The sequence below is a fragment of the Miniopterus schreibersii genome (genome assembly GCF_964146895.1).
Source record: "Miniopterus schreibersii genome assembly, chromosome: 13".
NCBI lineage: Eukaryota > Metazoa > Chordata > Mammalia > Chiroptera > Miniopteridae > Miniopterus > Miniopterus schreibersii.
Genome location: NC_138113.1, coordinates 11,467,808 through 11,486,354, shown reverse-complemented (window position 1 = coordinate 11,486,354; position 18,547 = coordinate 11,467,808). Strand labels below are relative to the sequence as shown.

Genomic DNA, 18,547 nt, shown 5'->3' with positions numbered 1-18,547 from the left:
CTCTGCTGCGTCTCTAGGCTACTCCGTCAGCCCTCAGTAAACATGGCGGGGCAGGCAGGGGGCGGGGCCCGGCTGTCACCCGTACCGCGTGCTGCGGATCTGTCCTTCGGCGGCGGCGGCGGCCGGACCCGGGCTTGGAGACCCGGCAGGTGGGCCGGACGAGGGCGAGCCGGAAGAGTGTGGCACTGCACCGAAAGGCTCGGGAGGACCGCGTCAGAGCGAGGAGGGAGGGACCTGCAGGAGAGGGGCGGGGTGAGTGGGGCTCCAGAGTGGGGGCCGGGGACTATATTAGGTGCCGGCGGCGAGGTGGTTGGTAGTGCTCTCGCCACTTCGCAGTGGGAGGAAGGTGGGAAGCCAGGAAATAAAGAGGGTAAGAGTGGTGGAGGAGAGGAGGGCGAAGGGCAAACCTTGGCGTGAGGAGACGAGCCTGGGGACGCGCCGGGCACGCTGTCCTCTTCACCTCAGCCCTGAGACCGCGCGGCGGCCGGGGCTCCGGCGCAGAGGTAGGGGCGGGATAGATGTTTCCCTAACTCCTCATCTCCTTCGCCTTCCCAGGAAAAGGGAGCGATGCTGATCGCAGAAGGACGGGACCTTAGCCCTGCCTGAGCCACGGAGGTAAGGGGAAGGCGAGCGCAGTCCGGGGGTGGCCCGGGCTCGAGGTGCAAGGTGGCGATAGTGCGCACGCGCTTGGAGGGACGGAGTATTAAGGCCCTAGGAATTAAAGTTAGCATTAGTTTTAAGTTAAAATTAGCATTTCAGTGAGGGTCCCTGAAGCCTTTCGGACCTTAAGGAATTCTAAGCACAAAGCCATATTTTGAAGGAATCTTTTTGGGATGTTTGGTCCCTCTGTGGCCCCTTAACATTTGTCGGAGCCAAAGCAATCCAGTGTAGTTTGTAACTGAAGTGAGGGTGGAGGTGGGTGGAAAAGATTCTCTTCTTTGTCCTAGGCATTTTAAAGAGGTGTCCCACAGCCAGCTATTTGTGCCCTGTTTTAATGAGGCAACTTCGTTCTTTTGGCTCACAGCCTCTGAGAGATAGAAGTCCATAGGTTTTAGATCCGTGTAGTTTTTAGCCACTATCCTGTTCTTAGACTCATGTCTGATGGTTTTTTTACTGGGTTAGGTTTTTCCTGCCTTGTCTATAAAGCTGTCCAGGAGGGTTCTCCACACCTCCTGCAGATAGAATTTATCAGAAAGCCCTGCCAGGTTACCTCAGCTGTCTCCAGTTCTGTATGTCCGTTCTAGTTTATACTGGAATCTTTCTTTCTACAACTACCTGCCTATCCTTATCACTAACCCTTTACCACTATACATTCTTATTTGCACACAGCTGCTCTCTTACTTTTCAGTATCACCTCCATCATAGCAGTAAAAGACGTGCAAGGAAGGGCATAGAGGAAGCAACGGGAGAGCCTAGGCTGGGCTGTTTTGGCTCACTGGGAAGTCGGAGCGAAGGGGGCCTTGGAGACAGGTTCAGGGGGTTAGCCTGAGATGGGCTGCTGCTCCCCATTGCTCCCCTGGTTACAAGTCACATGGGGTCCCTTAGAGGTTGGGGGACACTTGGCTGTGGGGGAAGGGAATGGCACAAGCGTGCTCCCTAGAGGGAGAGCACATTGGGACCTTCATTTTCAGGGATGTTAAATGCTAGGCATTTAGGGGATGTCTTAGGGGCAGATCAATAGAATATTCATCAGCTTTATGCGGATGTACCAAACTGAGATTTATTCTCTTAATTCGTCTGCCTTTGGGTGTGGTTGGCAAATGACCCTAATTGGATTTCTGCTAGCTGTCTCCCTAAGTAGGGTGTTCTTAGAATCATGTCTGATGTAGGCTTTTTTACTGGGTTAAGGTATTTACCCTCTGGTTGGGGAGGAGAAGTACAACCATTTACTTTTAAGTGTCCTTGGTTTAGGGAAGGTAGGATTTACTAGGTGGCTGCAAACTGCTGTTTAACTATCTGTCTCAGTTTACCTATTCCGCTTGTCCTGGAATTTTCCTAGCTTACTATTTTGTAACACAAAGGCCCAGGGCATCTTTAGGTTAAACCAGAGTGGCCTACTGGGAACATTGTTCTGAGGACTGACATTTGTAACATGTGATCCCAGAGTTGCCAGCTTTGATTTCCTCTCTTCATTGGCCCCAGGAGTTTCAGAGTTCAGGTTTTATTTGTGTGAGGCGATATTCCAGCAGGCAACATCTGCCCAGAACACAATGTGGGAGAGCTGGAGGACAGCCAGGTTTTCTCCTAGTGGGCAAGAACAGAAGACATAGCTTATAATGATCTGTCTACATTAGTTGAAATCTAAACTTTGTTCCATGAATGACTGACTACAATTAACATTCTGCTTCTGTCCTGGTTAGTAAGAATGGGGCCACTGGTGAATAACCTGTTATGCCTGTGGATAGTACTGTTTCTTCCATTTTTTGTATCATGCTGTATAACTTCTTTTGTTGTTGTTAAATATACCTTTATTGATTTCAGAGAGAGGAAGGGAGAGGGAGAGAGAGAAGCATCAATGATGAGAGAGTCATTGATCAGCTGCCTCCTGCATGCCCCCACCTGAGGATCAAGCCTGCTACCCAGGCATGTGCCCTAACCGGAAATTAAACCTGGATCTCCTGGATCCTAGGTTGATGCTCAACGGCTGGGCCATGCTGTGCAACCTTAAGCAAGTTACTTAACCTCTCTAAATTTCAGTTTCCTAGAGAGTATTCATGTAAAGTGCATAATCTGAGACATGGTATTTTGAGAGTGATAGCTATGGTTATGTCTTCATTTATTTCAATTATTTTTTATTATTTATTACAATTACTTTATTACTAATGTCTGTAAAGTACATAGCATGCTGCTGAGTTACATAGCAGGTGTTCAAAAAATGCTATCATCATCTTAGGCAATCTAAATACATGGTATTCCCTGGTATTTTTTTCCCCTAATACCAATAAGTATCCTAGGGCAGTGATTTTCAACAGCTGTGCTGGAAGAACTTTTTTAAATTTAGTTTTTTATTGATTTTAGAGAGAGTAAAGGGGAAAGGGAAAGAAAGATTGATGTGAGAAATATCACTTGGCTACCTTCCACATGCAATTGAACCTGCAACCTGGGCATGTGCCCTGATCAGGAATCAAACACCCCACCTTCATGTGCCATAAGATGAAAAATTGAAAATCGCTGCCCTAGGGGAAAGTCTCTAAATACATTGTGATATAAATGGAGAGTGCCAGTGAGTGGGGAGATCACTAGACCTAGGTTCTAATCTAGTGTCTGGCAACAATCAGCTCTGTTGTTTTGAAAAGATCATTGAATTATCTCAGCTTCAGTATCTTTGTAAATGAGGGTGCTATCTTGGTGATGACCCCATAAGATTCCTTTAAATTTTTAAATACTATGATCCTATCCTTGTTCTAAAGATAATGGTATATTCTTTGAGGATTAGTATTTCTTGTGCAGGAGCCAGAAAAGCAACTTTCCCATTGTCTCTCAGCCCCTCCTTTCCAATTCCCTCTAGGATAGTGCCAAGAGTGACTTAGACTGAAAGCCTAATCCATCTAGGAATGTTGTTGACTGTGAGCTCCTTGCTCCCCATTCTGGAGCTGGAGTTTTGGGGCCATAGGGTGATAGGGCCATTTGGATCACAGCGATTGGTTCCCTCAAGGGGCCAGAACAAACAGCTGCTGAGTTTCACTCTGCCCTCCCCAATTCCTGATTTCACTGGTAGCCACTTATAGAGCCAGACCCTCAGTCTCTGCCCAGCTCCAGACACAGCTTCTGCAGGCAGCTTTGCCTCAGAACAAGGATTGTTTCTCTAAGTAAGCTGTGTGCCCCAGCAGGATAGGACCACTCTCTCTGGCCGTCCCCCTTGTCCCAGCTGTCTGGCTGGTTTGCTTCTCCCCAAAGTGTTCCTGTAATCATAACTCTGAACCCCTGGCCCTAGCACATTGCCCTCTCACTTTTTTTTCATCCCACAAGAAGCCATAACTTTATAATAATAGAAACAGTACAAATTTCAAACCAAGCTGCAGTTACTCTTTTGAAACACCAAAAAAGATCCTTGTTTTTTAGGTGGTTACATTGTTAATTCCATAATAGCATTTACAGTATCATTATTGCTGTCCTTCAGGGCTTGGACCGCCTTTGCTCTCGACACATTTACTTGTGACATGACCAGTTCTATGTCCTTAACTTCCACTCCTGTTTCATCAACCTCTTCCCCTTCACTCTCCTCTTGTGTAGTTGGAGTCTAGTCTGTGTGTTTTCTTGTATGTCTGAGGCAGCTTCACCTTCAGTTTCTCAGCAGCTGCTAGGAATGCTTGCTGTGATAAATCCTTGATCTTGACTTCCCCCAAAACTATGTAGATTCTGAAGCTGTGCTCTTGTAGACATCTGGTTTTATGATGACAAAGAAGATATTAGAGTTCTAGATAGTGACCCTAGTAACCCCTGTAACCTGTCAAAGACCCAGTTTGGACATAGCCTTCCATGCCTTTTCATTGATTTCAACTGCTGCTGCCAGTTGGACTTATGTGGTGGCCTGTGTAGAATCTGTTCCTTGAGCTCTGGTACTGATTCATCACTGTCAGATTCTGGGGCTGGGGCAACTCCTGCTCTGTAGTCAGGACGGTTTCTATGGTTTCACTGGGCATTTTGTGTGGGGAACCCCTCTCACTTTTGAATCCCACCCCTCTTCCCAGATCTGCTATTGATTGTGGTGTTATAGGTAGAGTAGCTGAGAAACAAGTGGCAATACTGGGGATAAATGGTTGGCCTGGGGATGCCTGGAATGGAATTGGGGGCTGCCATGGAGGTGATCTCATTGAGAATCAGTGCTGAGAAAGGGTGCTGTTAGCAGGGTGAAACAGGGTCATGGGAGGTGGGGGCTGAGGCGAGGGGGAATAGAGGGAACCGTGCTGTTATTAGTCTTCATTTCTTCTTCCCTGCTGGGCTGTGGCGCCAGGTTGGGCTCTGCTGGCTTAGTATATTGTAGTGACTGGGTCTGTGCCTGCAAGTGGGAACAAGGAAATCTTCTGAGAAGAAACATAAGCTAGAGTTGATTTTTCTTTTGTTGTGGGATGGAGATTAAGAAGGTTTTTATATTTCACAGCTGTGCATATTCAAAAAGGTGTTGGCCAAGTAGTTGTACCCTGACCATCTCACTGCTGCTTCCTCCCTACTTTTTCTCTTACCAAATCCATACTAAAACCCCCAGACTTTCAAGGTCTGTCACCGAGCTGGCTGGTCCAAGTTTGGTGGATATGGGATGCACTGGCCTGAGGGTGGGCAGCCATGAAGGCAGGATATAGACCTGACTGAGAGCTGATTCCTTTGCAGGTCACCCTGGACAGTGTTACTTGGTGGAGGAGGACTGTGAGACCTTGCTTGAGAGCCAGGTAGTAGCCACTTGCCTGCCAGTGCCCAGCCAAGTGGCAGCCCAGAGCCCAGGAGCAGCAAGTGGCTACAGGTCATAGATACAGTGAGGCCATGAGTGTGGGGGTGACCACCTTCACTCCTCTCCCTACAACCCCAGATACAAGCACGGTAAAATCCGCCTTCTCCCTTGTGGACTATGTGGTCTTCACCCTGTTGCTGGTTCTCTCCCTTGCCATTGGGCTCTACCATGCCTGCCGTGGCTGGGGCCGGCATACAATTGGCGAGCTGCAGATGGCGGATCGAAAAATGGGCTGCCTTCCCGTGGCGTTGTCCCTGCTGGCCACCTTCCAGTCTGCTGTGGCCATCCTGGGTGTGCCGTCTGAGATCTACCGCTTTGGGACCCAGTACTGGTTCTTGGGCTGCTCATATGTACTGGGGCTGCTGATTCCGGCACACATATTCATCCCCACCTTCTACCGCCTGCATCTCACCAGTGCCTATGAGGTGAGCAGGGTGGGGCACAGTGGACCCTCAGGCTCAGGATGGAGAGGAGGAGCCGGGCACATGTAAGGGCCCTGGTCCCTGGGTTACCTCTGCCAAAAGAGTGACAGGGTTTGTATCATGTGTTTTTAGGCTCCCAGTGAGGTTGAGTTTGGGGAGGAGGGTGCTGTGCTGAGTGGCTCTTAGAATGGAGATGAATTGGATATTCCCTCATATTTCTCGACCTCTTGAGAGAAATTGTGTGTGAATTATGGGGGTTGGAGTCGGGAGAAGTACTTTTTTATTTTTTATACTACCTAGTACCTGGAGCTCCGATTCAATAAAACTGTGCGGATTTGTGGGACTGTGACCTTCATCTTTCAGATGGTAAGTGGAATGAGGCTAGAATTGAGCCTGAGACATGGGAGGGGGGCCTGAACTTGGGCATGCTGAGGCAGTTGGAGCCTCACTGCTCTCAAACTGGCAGGAATCAAATTCCTGCTAGGGGTCAGTGTTACTGAAACCTCCAGAGGCATCCTGCTTCCCATTCCCTCCAGTTCCTGCACAGACACTATGGTGGCAGCAAGCCAAAATTTGGAAGAAGGGAGAGGAAAGTGAGCCTAGGTGAAAGGAGGCTGTTGGGGTATTAGAGCTGAGGTCCATCTTTCCTCCTCTCTTTGTCCACCCTCATCTCTTGCCCTCATTCTCTTTTCTGTACCCAACAGGTGATCTACATGGGGGTTGTACTCTATGCACCATCACTGGCCCTCAATGCAGGTGAGGAGTGCCAGCCCCTGGCTCCCAGCCCCAGTAGGCAGGGAAGGCACCTTTGGGAGGGGCAAGTAGAGGAGAGTGTGCAGAAAAGAATCCAGCCTTGGCCTGGGTATTTCACTGCAGTGCCCTTGGCTGGCCTCCACCAGCGGTAGAAGCAGGCTTGCTTCAGTTCACTTGAGAGCTAATCAAACATTATTATGCCCTGTCTGAATTGGTCAGCCACCACCTTTTGGTGGAGTTCTGAACGTTTCTTCCCACTGTGGTGAATGATTTATTTCATCCTAAATGACCAAGTGCTTCATGTCTCACCAGGGCTTCTCTGCCTTCCCCATTGGGAAATCCTCTTCCAGAGACAGAAATACGACTTTTTTTCTCTTTACAGTGACGGGCTTTGATATCTGGCTGTCAGTGCTGACCCTAGGCGTTGTTTGTACCTTCTACACTGCTCTGGTAAGGGCAGTGAGTCCTTGGGGAGGGAGGAGATGAGATCAAGTAAGGAAGGAAAATGGGAAGGGAAGGAAAAGGGGTGGGTGAGATAAGGAAAGTTGGGATGAGATAAGAATGTGGATGAGAAGCTCAAAACTAGGAAGGAATGAAGTGAGATATAGGAGATGATATCTATAGGCTCTCAGTAATTATGCCCCTAACAGCAATATAGTGCACTTGCTGGTGGGTGGTTTTGAATACATTTGTGTCAGGCATGCTCTTTTTCTTACAGGGTGGGCTGAAGGCAGTCATCTGGACAGATGTGTTCCAGACTCTGGTCATGTTCTTGGGGCAGCTGGCAGTTATCATTGTGGGGTCGTCCAAGGTGGGCGGCTTGGGGCATGTATGGGACGTGGCTTCCCAGCATGGCCTTATCTCTGGGATCGAGTAAGTACACCCCTTCGCCTGGCTGGGGTCTCTAGTGCCTAGGAGCTAAAGCTATTCTAGATCCTGAGCTCAGGGTTGTAGTAAGCAGATGGCAAGCTGTGCCTTACGTACGTCACTGAGACAGGTGGGAAGCTGGCACTACAGAGATGGAGGCTGATCACAGGAGTTGGGGATGTTTTTAGTACCTGGGATGAGGCTGTGGGTTGGAGCCCTCCCTCCAACTTGCTATGCTGTCTCTTGAGTCCACCCACCCAGTTCTTGCCTTCAGGAGCTCCTTAGCCTGCCCAGTGGTGTCTCTGGCCCATGCTATATAGGAGGGTGAGGAAGGCTGAGTTTTTGTAGTGATGGCACAGTGACCAGGGGGCACTGATTGCAGGCTAGATCCGGACCCTTTTGTGCGGCACACTTTCTGGACCTTGGCCTTCGGGGGTATCTTCATGATGCTCTCCTTGTATGGGGTGAACCAGGCTCAGGTGCAACGCTACCTCAGCTCCCGCACGGAGAAGGCTGCTATACTGTGAGTCCAGGGACGGGAAGACCAGGGAGCAAGGGCTGGAGGGAGAGGGTGGGCCCCGGTTCCACGGAGGCAGTTTGGGTGGGGGCAGGATGTCAGCACACATCCACTGGGGTCAGGACAAGAGTCTGCTTTCTGGGTCTTGGGGACATGCTTGAGGGTATCTGTTGAGCCCCTCTCTCCCCTTGACCCTGACCTCTTTTGCAGCTCCTGCTATGCTGTCTTCCCTTGCCAGCAGGTGGTCCTCTGCATGGGCTGCCTCATTGGCCTGGTCATGTTCGCCTATTACAAGGAGTATCCCATGAGCACCCAGCAGAGTCAGGCAGCCCCTGACCAGGTGAGAAGGTCTTCCTGGCCCCCTTCTGTGCCCAGGAGGAGTATCTGGGAGGCTGCAGAAAGGACTCCCACCTTGGGCAGCAAGTGGATTTAATTCCACTCTGGGAATCTATCCATCTAGTGAGGACCCCAAACCCCAGCATCATCTAATCACATTGTTTACCCTGGCTGGGTAGGGACCTACCTTCATTGACTCACCACTGTGCACCATATGCCCTCTTGGGAGCTGTCACCCACCTGGTCTCATGTAACCCAACAGCCTCCTTTTATAGAGAAAAGCGGCTCAACAATGGGGCCAGTGTGCTGGGGTATGAACTGCATCGCTTTCCAGAGCCCATTTTCTCTGCTGTCACCCTTGTGCTTGGCCCCTCTTCCTGATGCTCCAGACTGGCTGGGGCATGTGCAGGGGGACTTCCTGTACGTCTTGCTCTGGGGAAGGGCTCCCCTCTCAGGAGGGCTATGTACTTCTGCTCTGCCTGCAGTTCGCCCTGTATTTTGTGATGGATCTCCTGAAAGGCCTGCCAGGCCTGCCCGGGCTCTTCGTTGCCTGCCTCTTCAGTGGCTCCCTCAGGTACCCTCTTTGACTATTTCCCTCAGGCTTGCTGCAGCTGACCCTTACTTAGTACAGAGTGATGGGTAGAGGAGGGGATCCCTCATTATGTCCATCCATCTATGGGTGGCAAGGGACAGCTCATCTGTGTAGACAGAGCATGTCCTCTCCTAGGAGAATGCTCTCTTTTTTGTTAAAGGATTCTTCTATAATACCAGTTGATCTGCTGCACAAAACCTGTGCCCCACTCAAAAAATGTCGTGTCCTTACCTTCCAGGCCTCTTCCTTGGCTGCCAACCATAAGGAAGGATTCTTGGCTGCACATGTCATTTCTTACCTTAAGGGTGCTATCCCACAATAGAGTCGTTTGTTAGTTTTGCTTCTCTCAGTGCAACTTGTCTTTCTCTTTCTCCTTTCAGCACCATATCCTCTGCTTTTAATTCATTGGCAACAGTTACTATGGAAGACCTGATTCGACCCTGGTTCCCTGAGTTCTCAGAAGTCCGGGCTACCATGCTTTCCAGAATCCTTGGTGGGATTATGCTTCCTCTTCAGTCTAAGATACACCCTAAGCACTGTCGCCAGTCTGCTTTAAAGCACCAGCTTTAGCCTGGGCTTAGCACTTGTTGAATGAAGCTCACAACCTTGTTCAAAGCTCAGGGCACTTCCTGGGGGGTCTCTGTGTCAGACATGTGTGAGGACAGGGTGGGAGGGACCTGTAGCTGGGGCATGAGGTAGTGATTTGGCTGGGGAAGGAACTTTGCTCTACTTTCCACCCCTTTTTTGTGTTAACTCACATCTTGTTTCCTCCCTTCTTTTTCCCCAGCCTTTGGCTATGGTCTGCTTTGTCTGGGAATGGCCTATATTTCCTCCCAGATGGGACCAGTACTGCAGGTAATGACTGGAGGGAAGACAGCAATTTTTAGGGGAGAAAGGGAGCAGACTGAAACTGGAAATTGAGGAAGATAGCTATTGTGAAGGGAGTGGCATAGGGGCAGGTGTCAGAAATTCCCCTTTGAATGGACTATCTTTAGCTGTGAACAGATTCACGTAGCCAAAAGCCCAGGGTCATTCCTAGGATGATGGCTCAGACTTCTAAGTATCAGCCTCAGAGGAGAGCCCAAAGCACTTTCCCTTTCCCTTTCCCATTTCTGACCCCTGGGATCCTGCATTGTGACGGGCTCCAGATAGAGGGGATAGGCAGGCAGATCTGACAGGACTCTGAGGCAGTGCTGGTGAGGCTGGGGGGCTCTGAGCCGATGTGTTCTTTTCCCAACCCTGTTCTCCACAGGCAGCACTCAGCATCTTTGGCATGGTTGGGGGGCCACTGCTCGGACTCTTCTGCCTTGGGATGTTCTTTCCCTGTGCCAATCCTCCTGTGAGTAACACATCTGGCTCTACTGTCACGTGCAGGGATGAACCTAGGAGATAGCTTGGCAGGGCTGGCACTCTGAGTGCTAGGAACTGGTGTGTGGGGTTTTGATAGGGCTGGCATTGTGACAAGAGTGTGCCGTGTCTTTGAGCAGGGTGCTATTGTGGGCCTGTTGGCTGGACTCCTCATGGCCTTCTGGATTGGCATTGGGAGCATAGTGACCAAAATGGGCTCTGGCATGGCACCCTCACCCTTTAATGGGTCCAGCCTTTCCCTGCCCAGCAATCTTTCTGACGTTGCCATGACCACATTGATGCCCTCAACCACCCTCTCCAGGTGAGTTGGGCCTCATTTTCTTTCTCCTTGAGGGGAATGGCTCATTTTGGGGGGGTTTCCCAGGAGCCTTGCTAAGGAATGGGCTACCAGAAGCCTTGGGGAAATGTTGGATATTGGATCCCAAGACCCTGGGACCATGCAGGTGGGTGGAGCCAGGTGGCCAAGGAATGCCCTCTCAATTGTCCTCACCCCTCTGTCTTCCCCAGGCCCACAGGGCTGCAGCGGCTCTATTCCCTGTCATATTTATGGTACAGCGCTCACAACTCCACCACAGTCATTGTGGTGGGCCTGATTGTCAGTCTCCTCACTGGTGAGAGGGTGTGGGATGGGGTCACATAGAAATAGGATGGGTTGAGGGAGGGTGCTTAGGGAATCTGGACTTTAGGGGGAGAATGGACCCTACCCTCTGGGCTCCTGGTATCTTTAACAATCAAGTTTCTTGGCTGAGGCTCCAGGAGGTGGGCAGGACTGGTTTTGGGAGCCCTGAGAACAGGGCTTGCTCGGTTGTACACAGTAAGACTCAAGCTCCTTGACCTTCAGGGGGAATGCGGGGCCGGACCCTGAACCCTCGGACCATTTACCCAGTGTTGCCAAGACTCCTTGCCTTCCTGCCTATGTCCTGTCAGAAGCCACTTCACTGTAAGAGCTACAGCCAGGTAGCGCCTGTGTTGTCAGATCTCCCCTTCCACCCCTCTCCGGACCTTCCCAGTTCCCTTCCATCCCTTTGCTTTCTCCCCCGACCCAGCACCCCTTCCTCTGGTTATTTGCCTGAGCTTGGACCATCCTGCAGCAGCTGCCCTGGCTCCTCAGGAGAGCGCTGGCTTGGTGGGCAGAAGGGTCTGAGTGCAGAGAGGCACATAGCGTGCTGGCCTCTCCTGTTCCCTTCATGCTGCTCTGCTTTCTAGCTGCGGTCAAAGCAGGTTCTTTCCGCTTGAGTTGCTTCCCAACCCTTTGTCCCCTACTCCCCATTCCATTCCCTTTGCTCTGTGTGTCCCCAGGACCTCCCTGTAGACACCACGGTGTTCCCAGAGAAGATGAGTAATGGGATGCTGAAGGGCAGCGGAGACGAGGAGGCCATGGCAGGGCCTGAGGAGGGCCCAGGGCACCAGGGGAGCAGCCCCACCTTCATCCTCCAGGAGACCTCACTGTGATCTGGACTCAGGAACCAGCCCAACAAGTCTACCCTGTGGCACAGGGATGAGCTGCTTGATGTGTCCTGCAGGGGGCTGGATCGCATGACCTAACCCAAACCAAAGGACCTTATGATCTTAAGGGTGTGCTGTGGTAAAAGCTGTCAGGTCATGGGAGTCATATGGAAAAGGACAATGACTTCTGATTCAACTTCAGGCTCATTTGAAGTGGATGAAACCTGCAGTGCAGGTTACAGCTGTCATGGGGCCTGATCCGGCAGAGTTGACCACCTCCTCCATAAACTAGCTGTTGCTTTCCTTGTGTCCCATCTAAGCCACAAAGGCCCCTGTGACTACTTTTAGGTTGTGACACCACAGACAGGCCCCTCTCATTCTAATCTGTCTACCTCCATTCTTGAGAGGGAGGTTTTGGTGTTCCTAGGAGGCCTCAGAATAGACGCATATTCATCTCCTTTGTGTAGAGTAGGGGAAGCTTTCCACCCCACTGCCCCCAAGCCCCACCTCCAGTGGGCACTTGGGGATGGGGCATATATCGATCTTAGAAACCAGGGCACGACCAGGTCCACTGTGGAATGTCCATCTGACTCCTGAGCCACACCACCCTAGTATTTTGTTACTTGTGCTCCTCTTTCCTTTTGGAGTTCCTTCCCACATATCTTTGTTCCTAGGGAATAAAAACTATCATTGGAACTGGCATCTGGCCGCCTGTACTGTCTGCAGTTTCTCTTGTCCACTCAGGTCCCATCCCTGGATCGGATAAGAGCCCTCATTTCCCCTGCACAGGTCTTCTGCTAAGGAGAAACAAAGGGGACCAGCTTGACTCTGTGAGGTTTCAAGTCATGTCTCTGGCATGTCTGCAGGGGGAAGCATTGTGCTCATCAGGGTGGAAGATGCATACTTTCTCCCCTTGCTGCTACTCATCCCCTGTGGCTCAGTCTGTCCCCCGTGGAGCCCCAGGGGAGAGAGTTTGCATCTCGCCCCTTGCTGCTCTGAGATTTTCACTTTGGGGGCTAGAAGAAGGATGCTGCTATTTGGCTTTAGAAATAGAACATTTGAAGTGGATTTTATGGTCTGTGAAGAACACTGCTCATTCCCACCCACGCCTGGCCTCTACCCCTGCTTGGCCCCATCCAGAAGCAAGTCTGCACAAGCTCTACAGGCCCCTTAGGGGAGACTTGGTCCCAGGCAGATCTGTGGACAGTCCTAGGAAGTGCCAGGTTGACTCTCCCTCCTGAGGTCTACCTTCCTCTTGGCAGCCCCTCTACATGGATGCCAAGGGGGCATTGCTCCTGGCTAATGCATCACGTGATCTCACTCATGTGGAGTCAAATGAACAAAATAGATTTAGAGACAGAAGCATGGAACAGACTGACGAATTTCGGGGTGGGGTGCGGGGGAGATTAACCAAAGAACTTACACATACATGAATAGCCCATGGATACAGACGTAGTGTGCAGGCCTGGGGCAGAGTGGAGGGAATCAATGAGGGAAAAAGGGACATTTCTAATACTTTTGACAATAAAGATAATCCATAAATAAAAAGGATACATAATTATAGATATTAAGGTGGTAAGAAGATATGAACCTTAGACCAATAAACTAGAAACTCTAAAGTAATTGCTAGAGCCTGGCTGGGCGTGGCTCAGCGGTTGAGCATGGACCTAGGATCCAGAAGATTGCAGTCTGATTCCCGGTCAAGGCACATGCCGGGGTTGTGGGCTCGATCCCCAGCAAGGGGCGTGCAGGAGGCAGCTGATCAATGACTCATTGATGTTTCTCCCTCTCTCTGAAATTAATAAAGATTTTAAAAAATAAAAAGTGAAATTTTATGAGTCTTTTATAATAGGATCTATCTAATACCAAAACCAGACATTTCATAGGAAGAAAAGGAAAATACAGGTTAAACAATCATGAACATAGATGCAAGATAAAAAATTAGTGAACCAAATCCATCAATGCATATAAAAAAAGATATCGCCAATTGAGTATTTCAGAAATGAGAGGGTCTAAAAATAGAGATTCAAATAATATAATCTGTAACAAGGTTAAAGCAAAACCTCTCAATAGGTGCAGAAAAGGTGTTAACTAATTCTTTTAACTATAATAAAAGTTGTGTGTCTTTTGCAAATTATAAGGGAAAGTTTATATAGAAAGTTACAGAGGTAGCTAAAGTGAGCCAGCTGGGCTGCCTATGCTCAGGAAACACATTACAGAAGCAAAAAAGGGCCCTTGGAGTTTAGAAGAAAGGCAAAGAATACCCGGAGGGGAGGGGGGGGGGAAGGAATAGGCGCAGCCTGGCCGTGCTCCAGAGAGGGAGAGTCGCTCAAAGGGAGTTTTTTTTTCCAAAAGGAAACGGGAGGGGAATTTAATAGAGTGTGAAAAGCTTCCTCTTTGAGATCAGAAACAAGATAAGGGTGCCTGCTATTATAATTTCATTTCAGCATTGTATTTGATACACTTGCCATTGTAGTCAGCACAGTCACACAAAAGCTCAAAATGAAAGAAGAATGATGAAGCTGACCATATTAGAATTTAAACCTGGGAGGGCTGCGTAGAGGTGGAAGAGGGCAGAAGGGATAGATGGCATTGGATTAAATTTAATTTAATTTTAAAAAGTTTAAACTTCTTTTCAATGAAAGACACCATTAAAAAAGTGGAAAAGACGACATGAAAAAGTAGAATCTGTGTCACATGTTAACTGAATTAAAGAACTTGATATAAAGAACACCTCACAACATAACAGACATATTCTGTTAAAAATGGGGAAAGATTTGAATTGACATTTTACAAAAGAGGAAATGCAAATGACCTATAAACCTGTGAAAAGAAATTCATTCTTGTAATGAAGGATATGACAATGAAAAAAACACAAGATACAATTATGTACTAGATTGGCCGAAAATGACTTCATGTACAATGGGAGCCATTGACTTGATTCTTGCTAAAGTGGCTACAGTTTTACTCATCACTGCTTTTGTACCATCAGTGCAATGTCCACAGAGTGAAGAGCACATTACATGGCAGTATTATCATAGAAGAAAATAGTTTTAGCCCAGCTGGTGTGGCTCAGCAGTTGAGCATCCACCTAGAATCCAGGAGATCGCAGTTCGATTCCCAGTCAGGGCACGTGCCTGGGTTGTGGGCTCGATCCCCAGTAGGGGGCGTGCAGGAGGCAGCCGATCAATGATTCTCATCACTGATGTTTCTTTCTCTCTCCCTCTCCCTCTCTCTGAAATCAATAAAGATACATTTAAAAAGAATCCTAAAAACAGTAATGATGTAGGAGGATCTCAAGATATGATTAATGTGTATTCCATTCTACCATTTGTATTTAAAAAGGAGCTGTATATATTTATATATTTGTCCATGTATACAAAAGTCTGGAAGGCTACACAAGAAACTAACAATGGTTACTTCTAGAGAAGGAAAAAAGAGACTAGGATGGGAGAGAGCTTACTGGTCTGAATTCTGTATATGCCAAATGCATATATAACCTATTCAAATTATTTACAAATAAAAATGTTTGCAATGCATACAAATTGTGGCTATTAAACATTGGGTAAATTTTATTCATTTTAGAATGTTTGGAAATAAAACCAACAAACTGGGTGTTATGTACATTGTAAGCAAAAGTGACAGCACAGATGCCATTGATGCTAATGATGTCTCAGGATCACCAACCTCAAATTCTGGCTAAAGGTTGCCATTCTCACACCCACAATTGTGAAACAGCATCCATCTGTTCCGTAAAGTTGGCCTGCCTGGCTAACACTTCCCTATACAGCCAGTTCAGATCTCTGAAGCTGTCAGTAACATTGAGGACACGGAGAACTGTTAAAAATAACCATTCCATCCTAGGTAGCAAGAAACACTGTCTCCCATCCATCCGCCCCACTCCCATAATCTGTGGGAGAGTGTCTGTGATTCTTTTGTGAGACGTTGAGAAATACCCATGCAATACTACTAGGCCAGTGATGTTATAATAAAATAATTTTGTTTATCTGGGTAGGATAAGGTTCTTTAGCTGAGACTGAATTTATTAAAACCTTTTGAGTGAGATTCAAAATACCTTCAGCCTGGCCGGGCGTGGCTCAGTGGTTGAGCATCAACCTAGGATCCAGGAGATCGAGGTTCGATTCCCGGTCAGGGCACATGCCTGGGCTGCGGGCTGGATCGCCAGTCAGGGGCGTGCAGGAGGCGGCTGATCAATGACTCTCTCATCATTGATGTTTCTATCTCTCTCTCTCCTTCTCCCTTCCTCTCTCTGAAATCAATATATTTTTTAAAAAACAAAATACCTTCAGGTGAATCATTTAGGATGTTTCCAGCAGCACAAACAGAACACCCACCTAAAAGAGGCTCACACAGTGAGTGCGTTCAGAACAAGAAGTCTGGAGAACAGAATTCCAGAGCTGCCTACATCAGAAGTTTAACAATGTCAGAGCTCTGGGTCAGTCTCTCATGGTGACAAAAAGACTCCTGCTGTTCCCAACACTACATCTTCCATGAGATTATTTCAGGCAGGAAGCATGAAGGACTTCCCACCTTGATCTTTATGTTTTCAATCAGGAAGAAAAATCTTTCCCAGAAGCCCCAGAAGATTTCTCCTCAGATGAAAGTGATCAAAGTAGCAACCAACATTCTGCCTCACTGCTATACATGATTACCTATAGCTCCCATCAGGAAAATCCTTGTTTGTCTCTCTGCTCCTCCCCACTTGACAGAGAGCCATGTACCTGAGATGTGATGGTGAAGATTGGAGTAAATGGATTTGGCCATATTGGGCACCTGGTCACCAGGGCTGCTTTTAACTCTGGCAAAGAGGACATTGTTGCCATCAATGAATCCTTCAATGAACTAAACTACATGTTCCAATATGATTCCACCCATGGCAAGGTCAATGACACAGTCAAGACTGAGAATGGGAAGCTTGTCATCAATGAAAAGCCCATCTCTGTCTTCTAAGAGTGAGATCCCACTAACATCAACTGGGTGGGTGATGCCAGTGCTGAATACGTTGTGGTGTCCACTGGTGTCTTCACTGCCTTGGAGAAAGCAGGGGCTCAGTTGAAGAGTGGAGCCAAAAGGTTCAACACCTCTGCCTCTTCTGCTGATGTTTGTGATAGGCACGAACCATTAAAGAATGACAACTTCCTCAATATTGTCAGCAATGCCTCTTGCACCAACTGCCTGGCTCCCCTGGCCAAGGTCACCTGTGACAACTTTGGCATGATGGAGAGACTTATGACCACAGTCCTTGCCATCACTATCACCCAGAAGACCGTGATGGCTGCTCTGAGAAGCTATGGCGTGACGGCTGAGGGGCTGTGGGCAACGTCACCCCTGAGCTGAATGGGAAGTTCATCGGCATAGCCTTCTGTGTCCCTACCCAAAATGTGTTGCTCATGGATTTGAACTGTCACCTGGAGAAAGCTGTCAAATATGATGACATCAAGAAGGTGGTGAAGCGGGCATTAAAGGGCTCCTGAAAGGGCATCGTGGGCTACACTGAGGACAAGGTTGTCTCTTGACACTTTAACCCACTCTTCCACCTTTGATGCTGGGGCTGGCATTGCCTTCAGTGACCACTCTGTCAAGCTTATTTCCTAGGATGACAATGAATTTGTCTATAGCAATGGATGGTGGACCTTATGGTTGAAATCGCCTCCAAAAAGTAAGAGCCCCTGGGCCACCAGCCCCAATGAGAGGGCCAGAGAAAGAGGGAGGCCCTCAGCTGCTGGGAAGCCCTTGTGCCAACTTGCCGCTGACACACTGAGAATCTCCTCTCCTCAACACGGTTCCATCCCAGAGCCCCTGAGGAAGGAGCGGGCCTTAGGGAGTCCAGTCTTGTCATGTACCATCAATAAAGTACACTGTGCCCGCCTCCCCCCCCCAAAGAAAATCATGATTTACATGGCCCAGAAGATCATAGTTTTATAATATTATAAATAAAACCTAAATTTTCAGGGTCAGCTGGCAAAGGTAAACCAGTGACAGATTTATTAAAAATAAGATGTATGTAGGGCACGTTACAACCTGCAGTTTACATTTGTGTGACCCAAAGCTTTAAAAGTCACCACGTAGTGTTCTTTAGTTCTACTGTGGCATCTAAAGAAAAAAGGAGACAGCAGCCCCACTGCTTCCTGGGACCTTGAAGTGTTCTCGGTGTGGAAGATTTGAGTACTATTGCCTTTTCAAAGACCACTGGAATTGGAGATCAAGGTGCCGTAAAAAAAAAGAGAGAACAGGAATGGTTCCTTTGGGAGTCAGTGCCATTTCAACACTATTTTTATGTGTTTCTATAAGGGGATGATTATGACCTAAGTAATGAAAAGGCATTTCTGGGCCCTGATTATAAGTGTGATTACTGGGATGCTGCTCATAGACATATGAAGACCCACATCTCCTTGCCAAGTCACCAGCTTACCCTCTATCAGTGGCCTGCCCCGTTCCCACAACCCTGTGTAAAACCAGTGGTTTGTCAGACCCCCAGGAACTCTGGCCCACAGCCCAGGCAGCTGTTGGAAATTCTGGCTGCCAGACCTGAAACCGTGTGACAACTCTCTTAAGTGTGTCCACTCTGGGAGACAAAAATTGAATGGCTTTCACGGAGATACTGGAGTCATCATGTCTGGTAAACACCTACGTTTTCTGAGGTTGGCTAGAGATAAACTTATATATATACACACACACACACATATACTCACATATATATAAACTTATATATATTTTTTTATATATATACACGCATATGGAGTATGTATGAAAATAATATCCATTTCCTAAACTATATT

At 48.3% G+C, this 18,547-nt stretch overlaps 1 protein-coding gene and 2 pseudogenes across 8 annotated transcripts; 2 read left to right on the top strand and 1 right to left on the bottom strand.

The window, feature by feature from the left end:
• The first annotated feature begins 339 nt into the window (after positions 1-339).
• SLC5A6 (solute carrier family 5 member 6) lies at positions 340-12,447 on the top strand. 6 transcript variants are annotated; one of them, XM_081155887.1, is made up of 17 exons: positions 340-370; positions 556-615; positions 5,659-5,871; positions 6,169-6,234; positions 6,573-6,624; positions 7,004-7,071; positions 7,340-7,494; positions 7,871-8,011; positions 8,216-8,345; positions 8,827-8,915; positions 9,314-9,426; positions 9,721-9,788; positions 10,186-10,272; positions 10,421-10,602; positions 10,809-10,912; positions 11,143-11,258; positions 11,601-12,447. In XM_081155887.1, the coding sequence occupies exons 3-17, from the start codon at positions 5,659-5,661 to the stop codon at positions 11,751-11,753; spliced, it is 1,737 nt and encodes a 578-aa protein (XP_081012013.1). In that variant the 5' UTR covers positions 340-370; positions 556-615; the 3' UTR covers positions 11,754-12,447. The 6 variants fall into 6 exon arrangements, with proteins under 6 accessions (XP_081012013.1, XP_081012012.1, XP_081012010.1 ...); XM_081155886.1 differs by having other exon boundaries at positions 342-370; positions 5,329-5,871; positions 11,143-11,241; XM_081155884.1 differs by having other exon boundaries at positions 342-370; positions 5,329-5,871.
• LOC308566022 (nascent polypeptide-associated complex subunit alpha pseudogene) lies at positions 4,007-4,902 on the bottom strand (annotated as a pseudogene). The gene has a single exon. The product of its transcript is annotated as a nascent polypeptide-associated complex subunit alpha pseudogene (transcript).
• Positions 12,448-16,499: 4,052 nt separating the features above from the next.
• LOC308566001 (glyceraldehyde-3-phosphate dehydrogenase pseudogene) lies at positions 16,500-18,300 on the top strand (annotated as a pseudogene). Its single transcript has 2 exons — positions 16,500-17,427; positions 18,263-18,300. The product of its transcript is annotated as a glyceraldehyde-3-phosphate dehydrogenase pseudogene (transcript).
• Positions 18,301-18,547: the final 247 nt, after the last annotated feature.

What these genes read in the sequence shown, in the direction of transcription:
- SLC5A6 (XM_081155884.1), top strand. Translation starts at nt 5,479, where the DNA reads ATGAGTGTGGGGGTGACCACCTTCACTCCTCTCCCTACAACCCCAGAT. An exon ending in GTCAGGCAGCCCCTGACCAG is followed by an intron (nt 8,346 to 8,826) that starts GTGAGAAGGTCT and finishes CTCTGCCTGCAG; the next exon opens with TTCGCCCTGTATTTTGTGAT. An exon ending in GATTGTCAGTCTCCTCACTG is followed by an intron (nt 10,913 to 11,142) that starts GTGAGAGGGTGT and finishes CTTGACCTTCAG; the next exon opens with GGGGAATGCGGGGCCGGACC.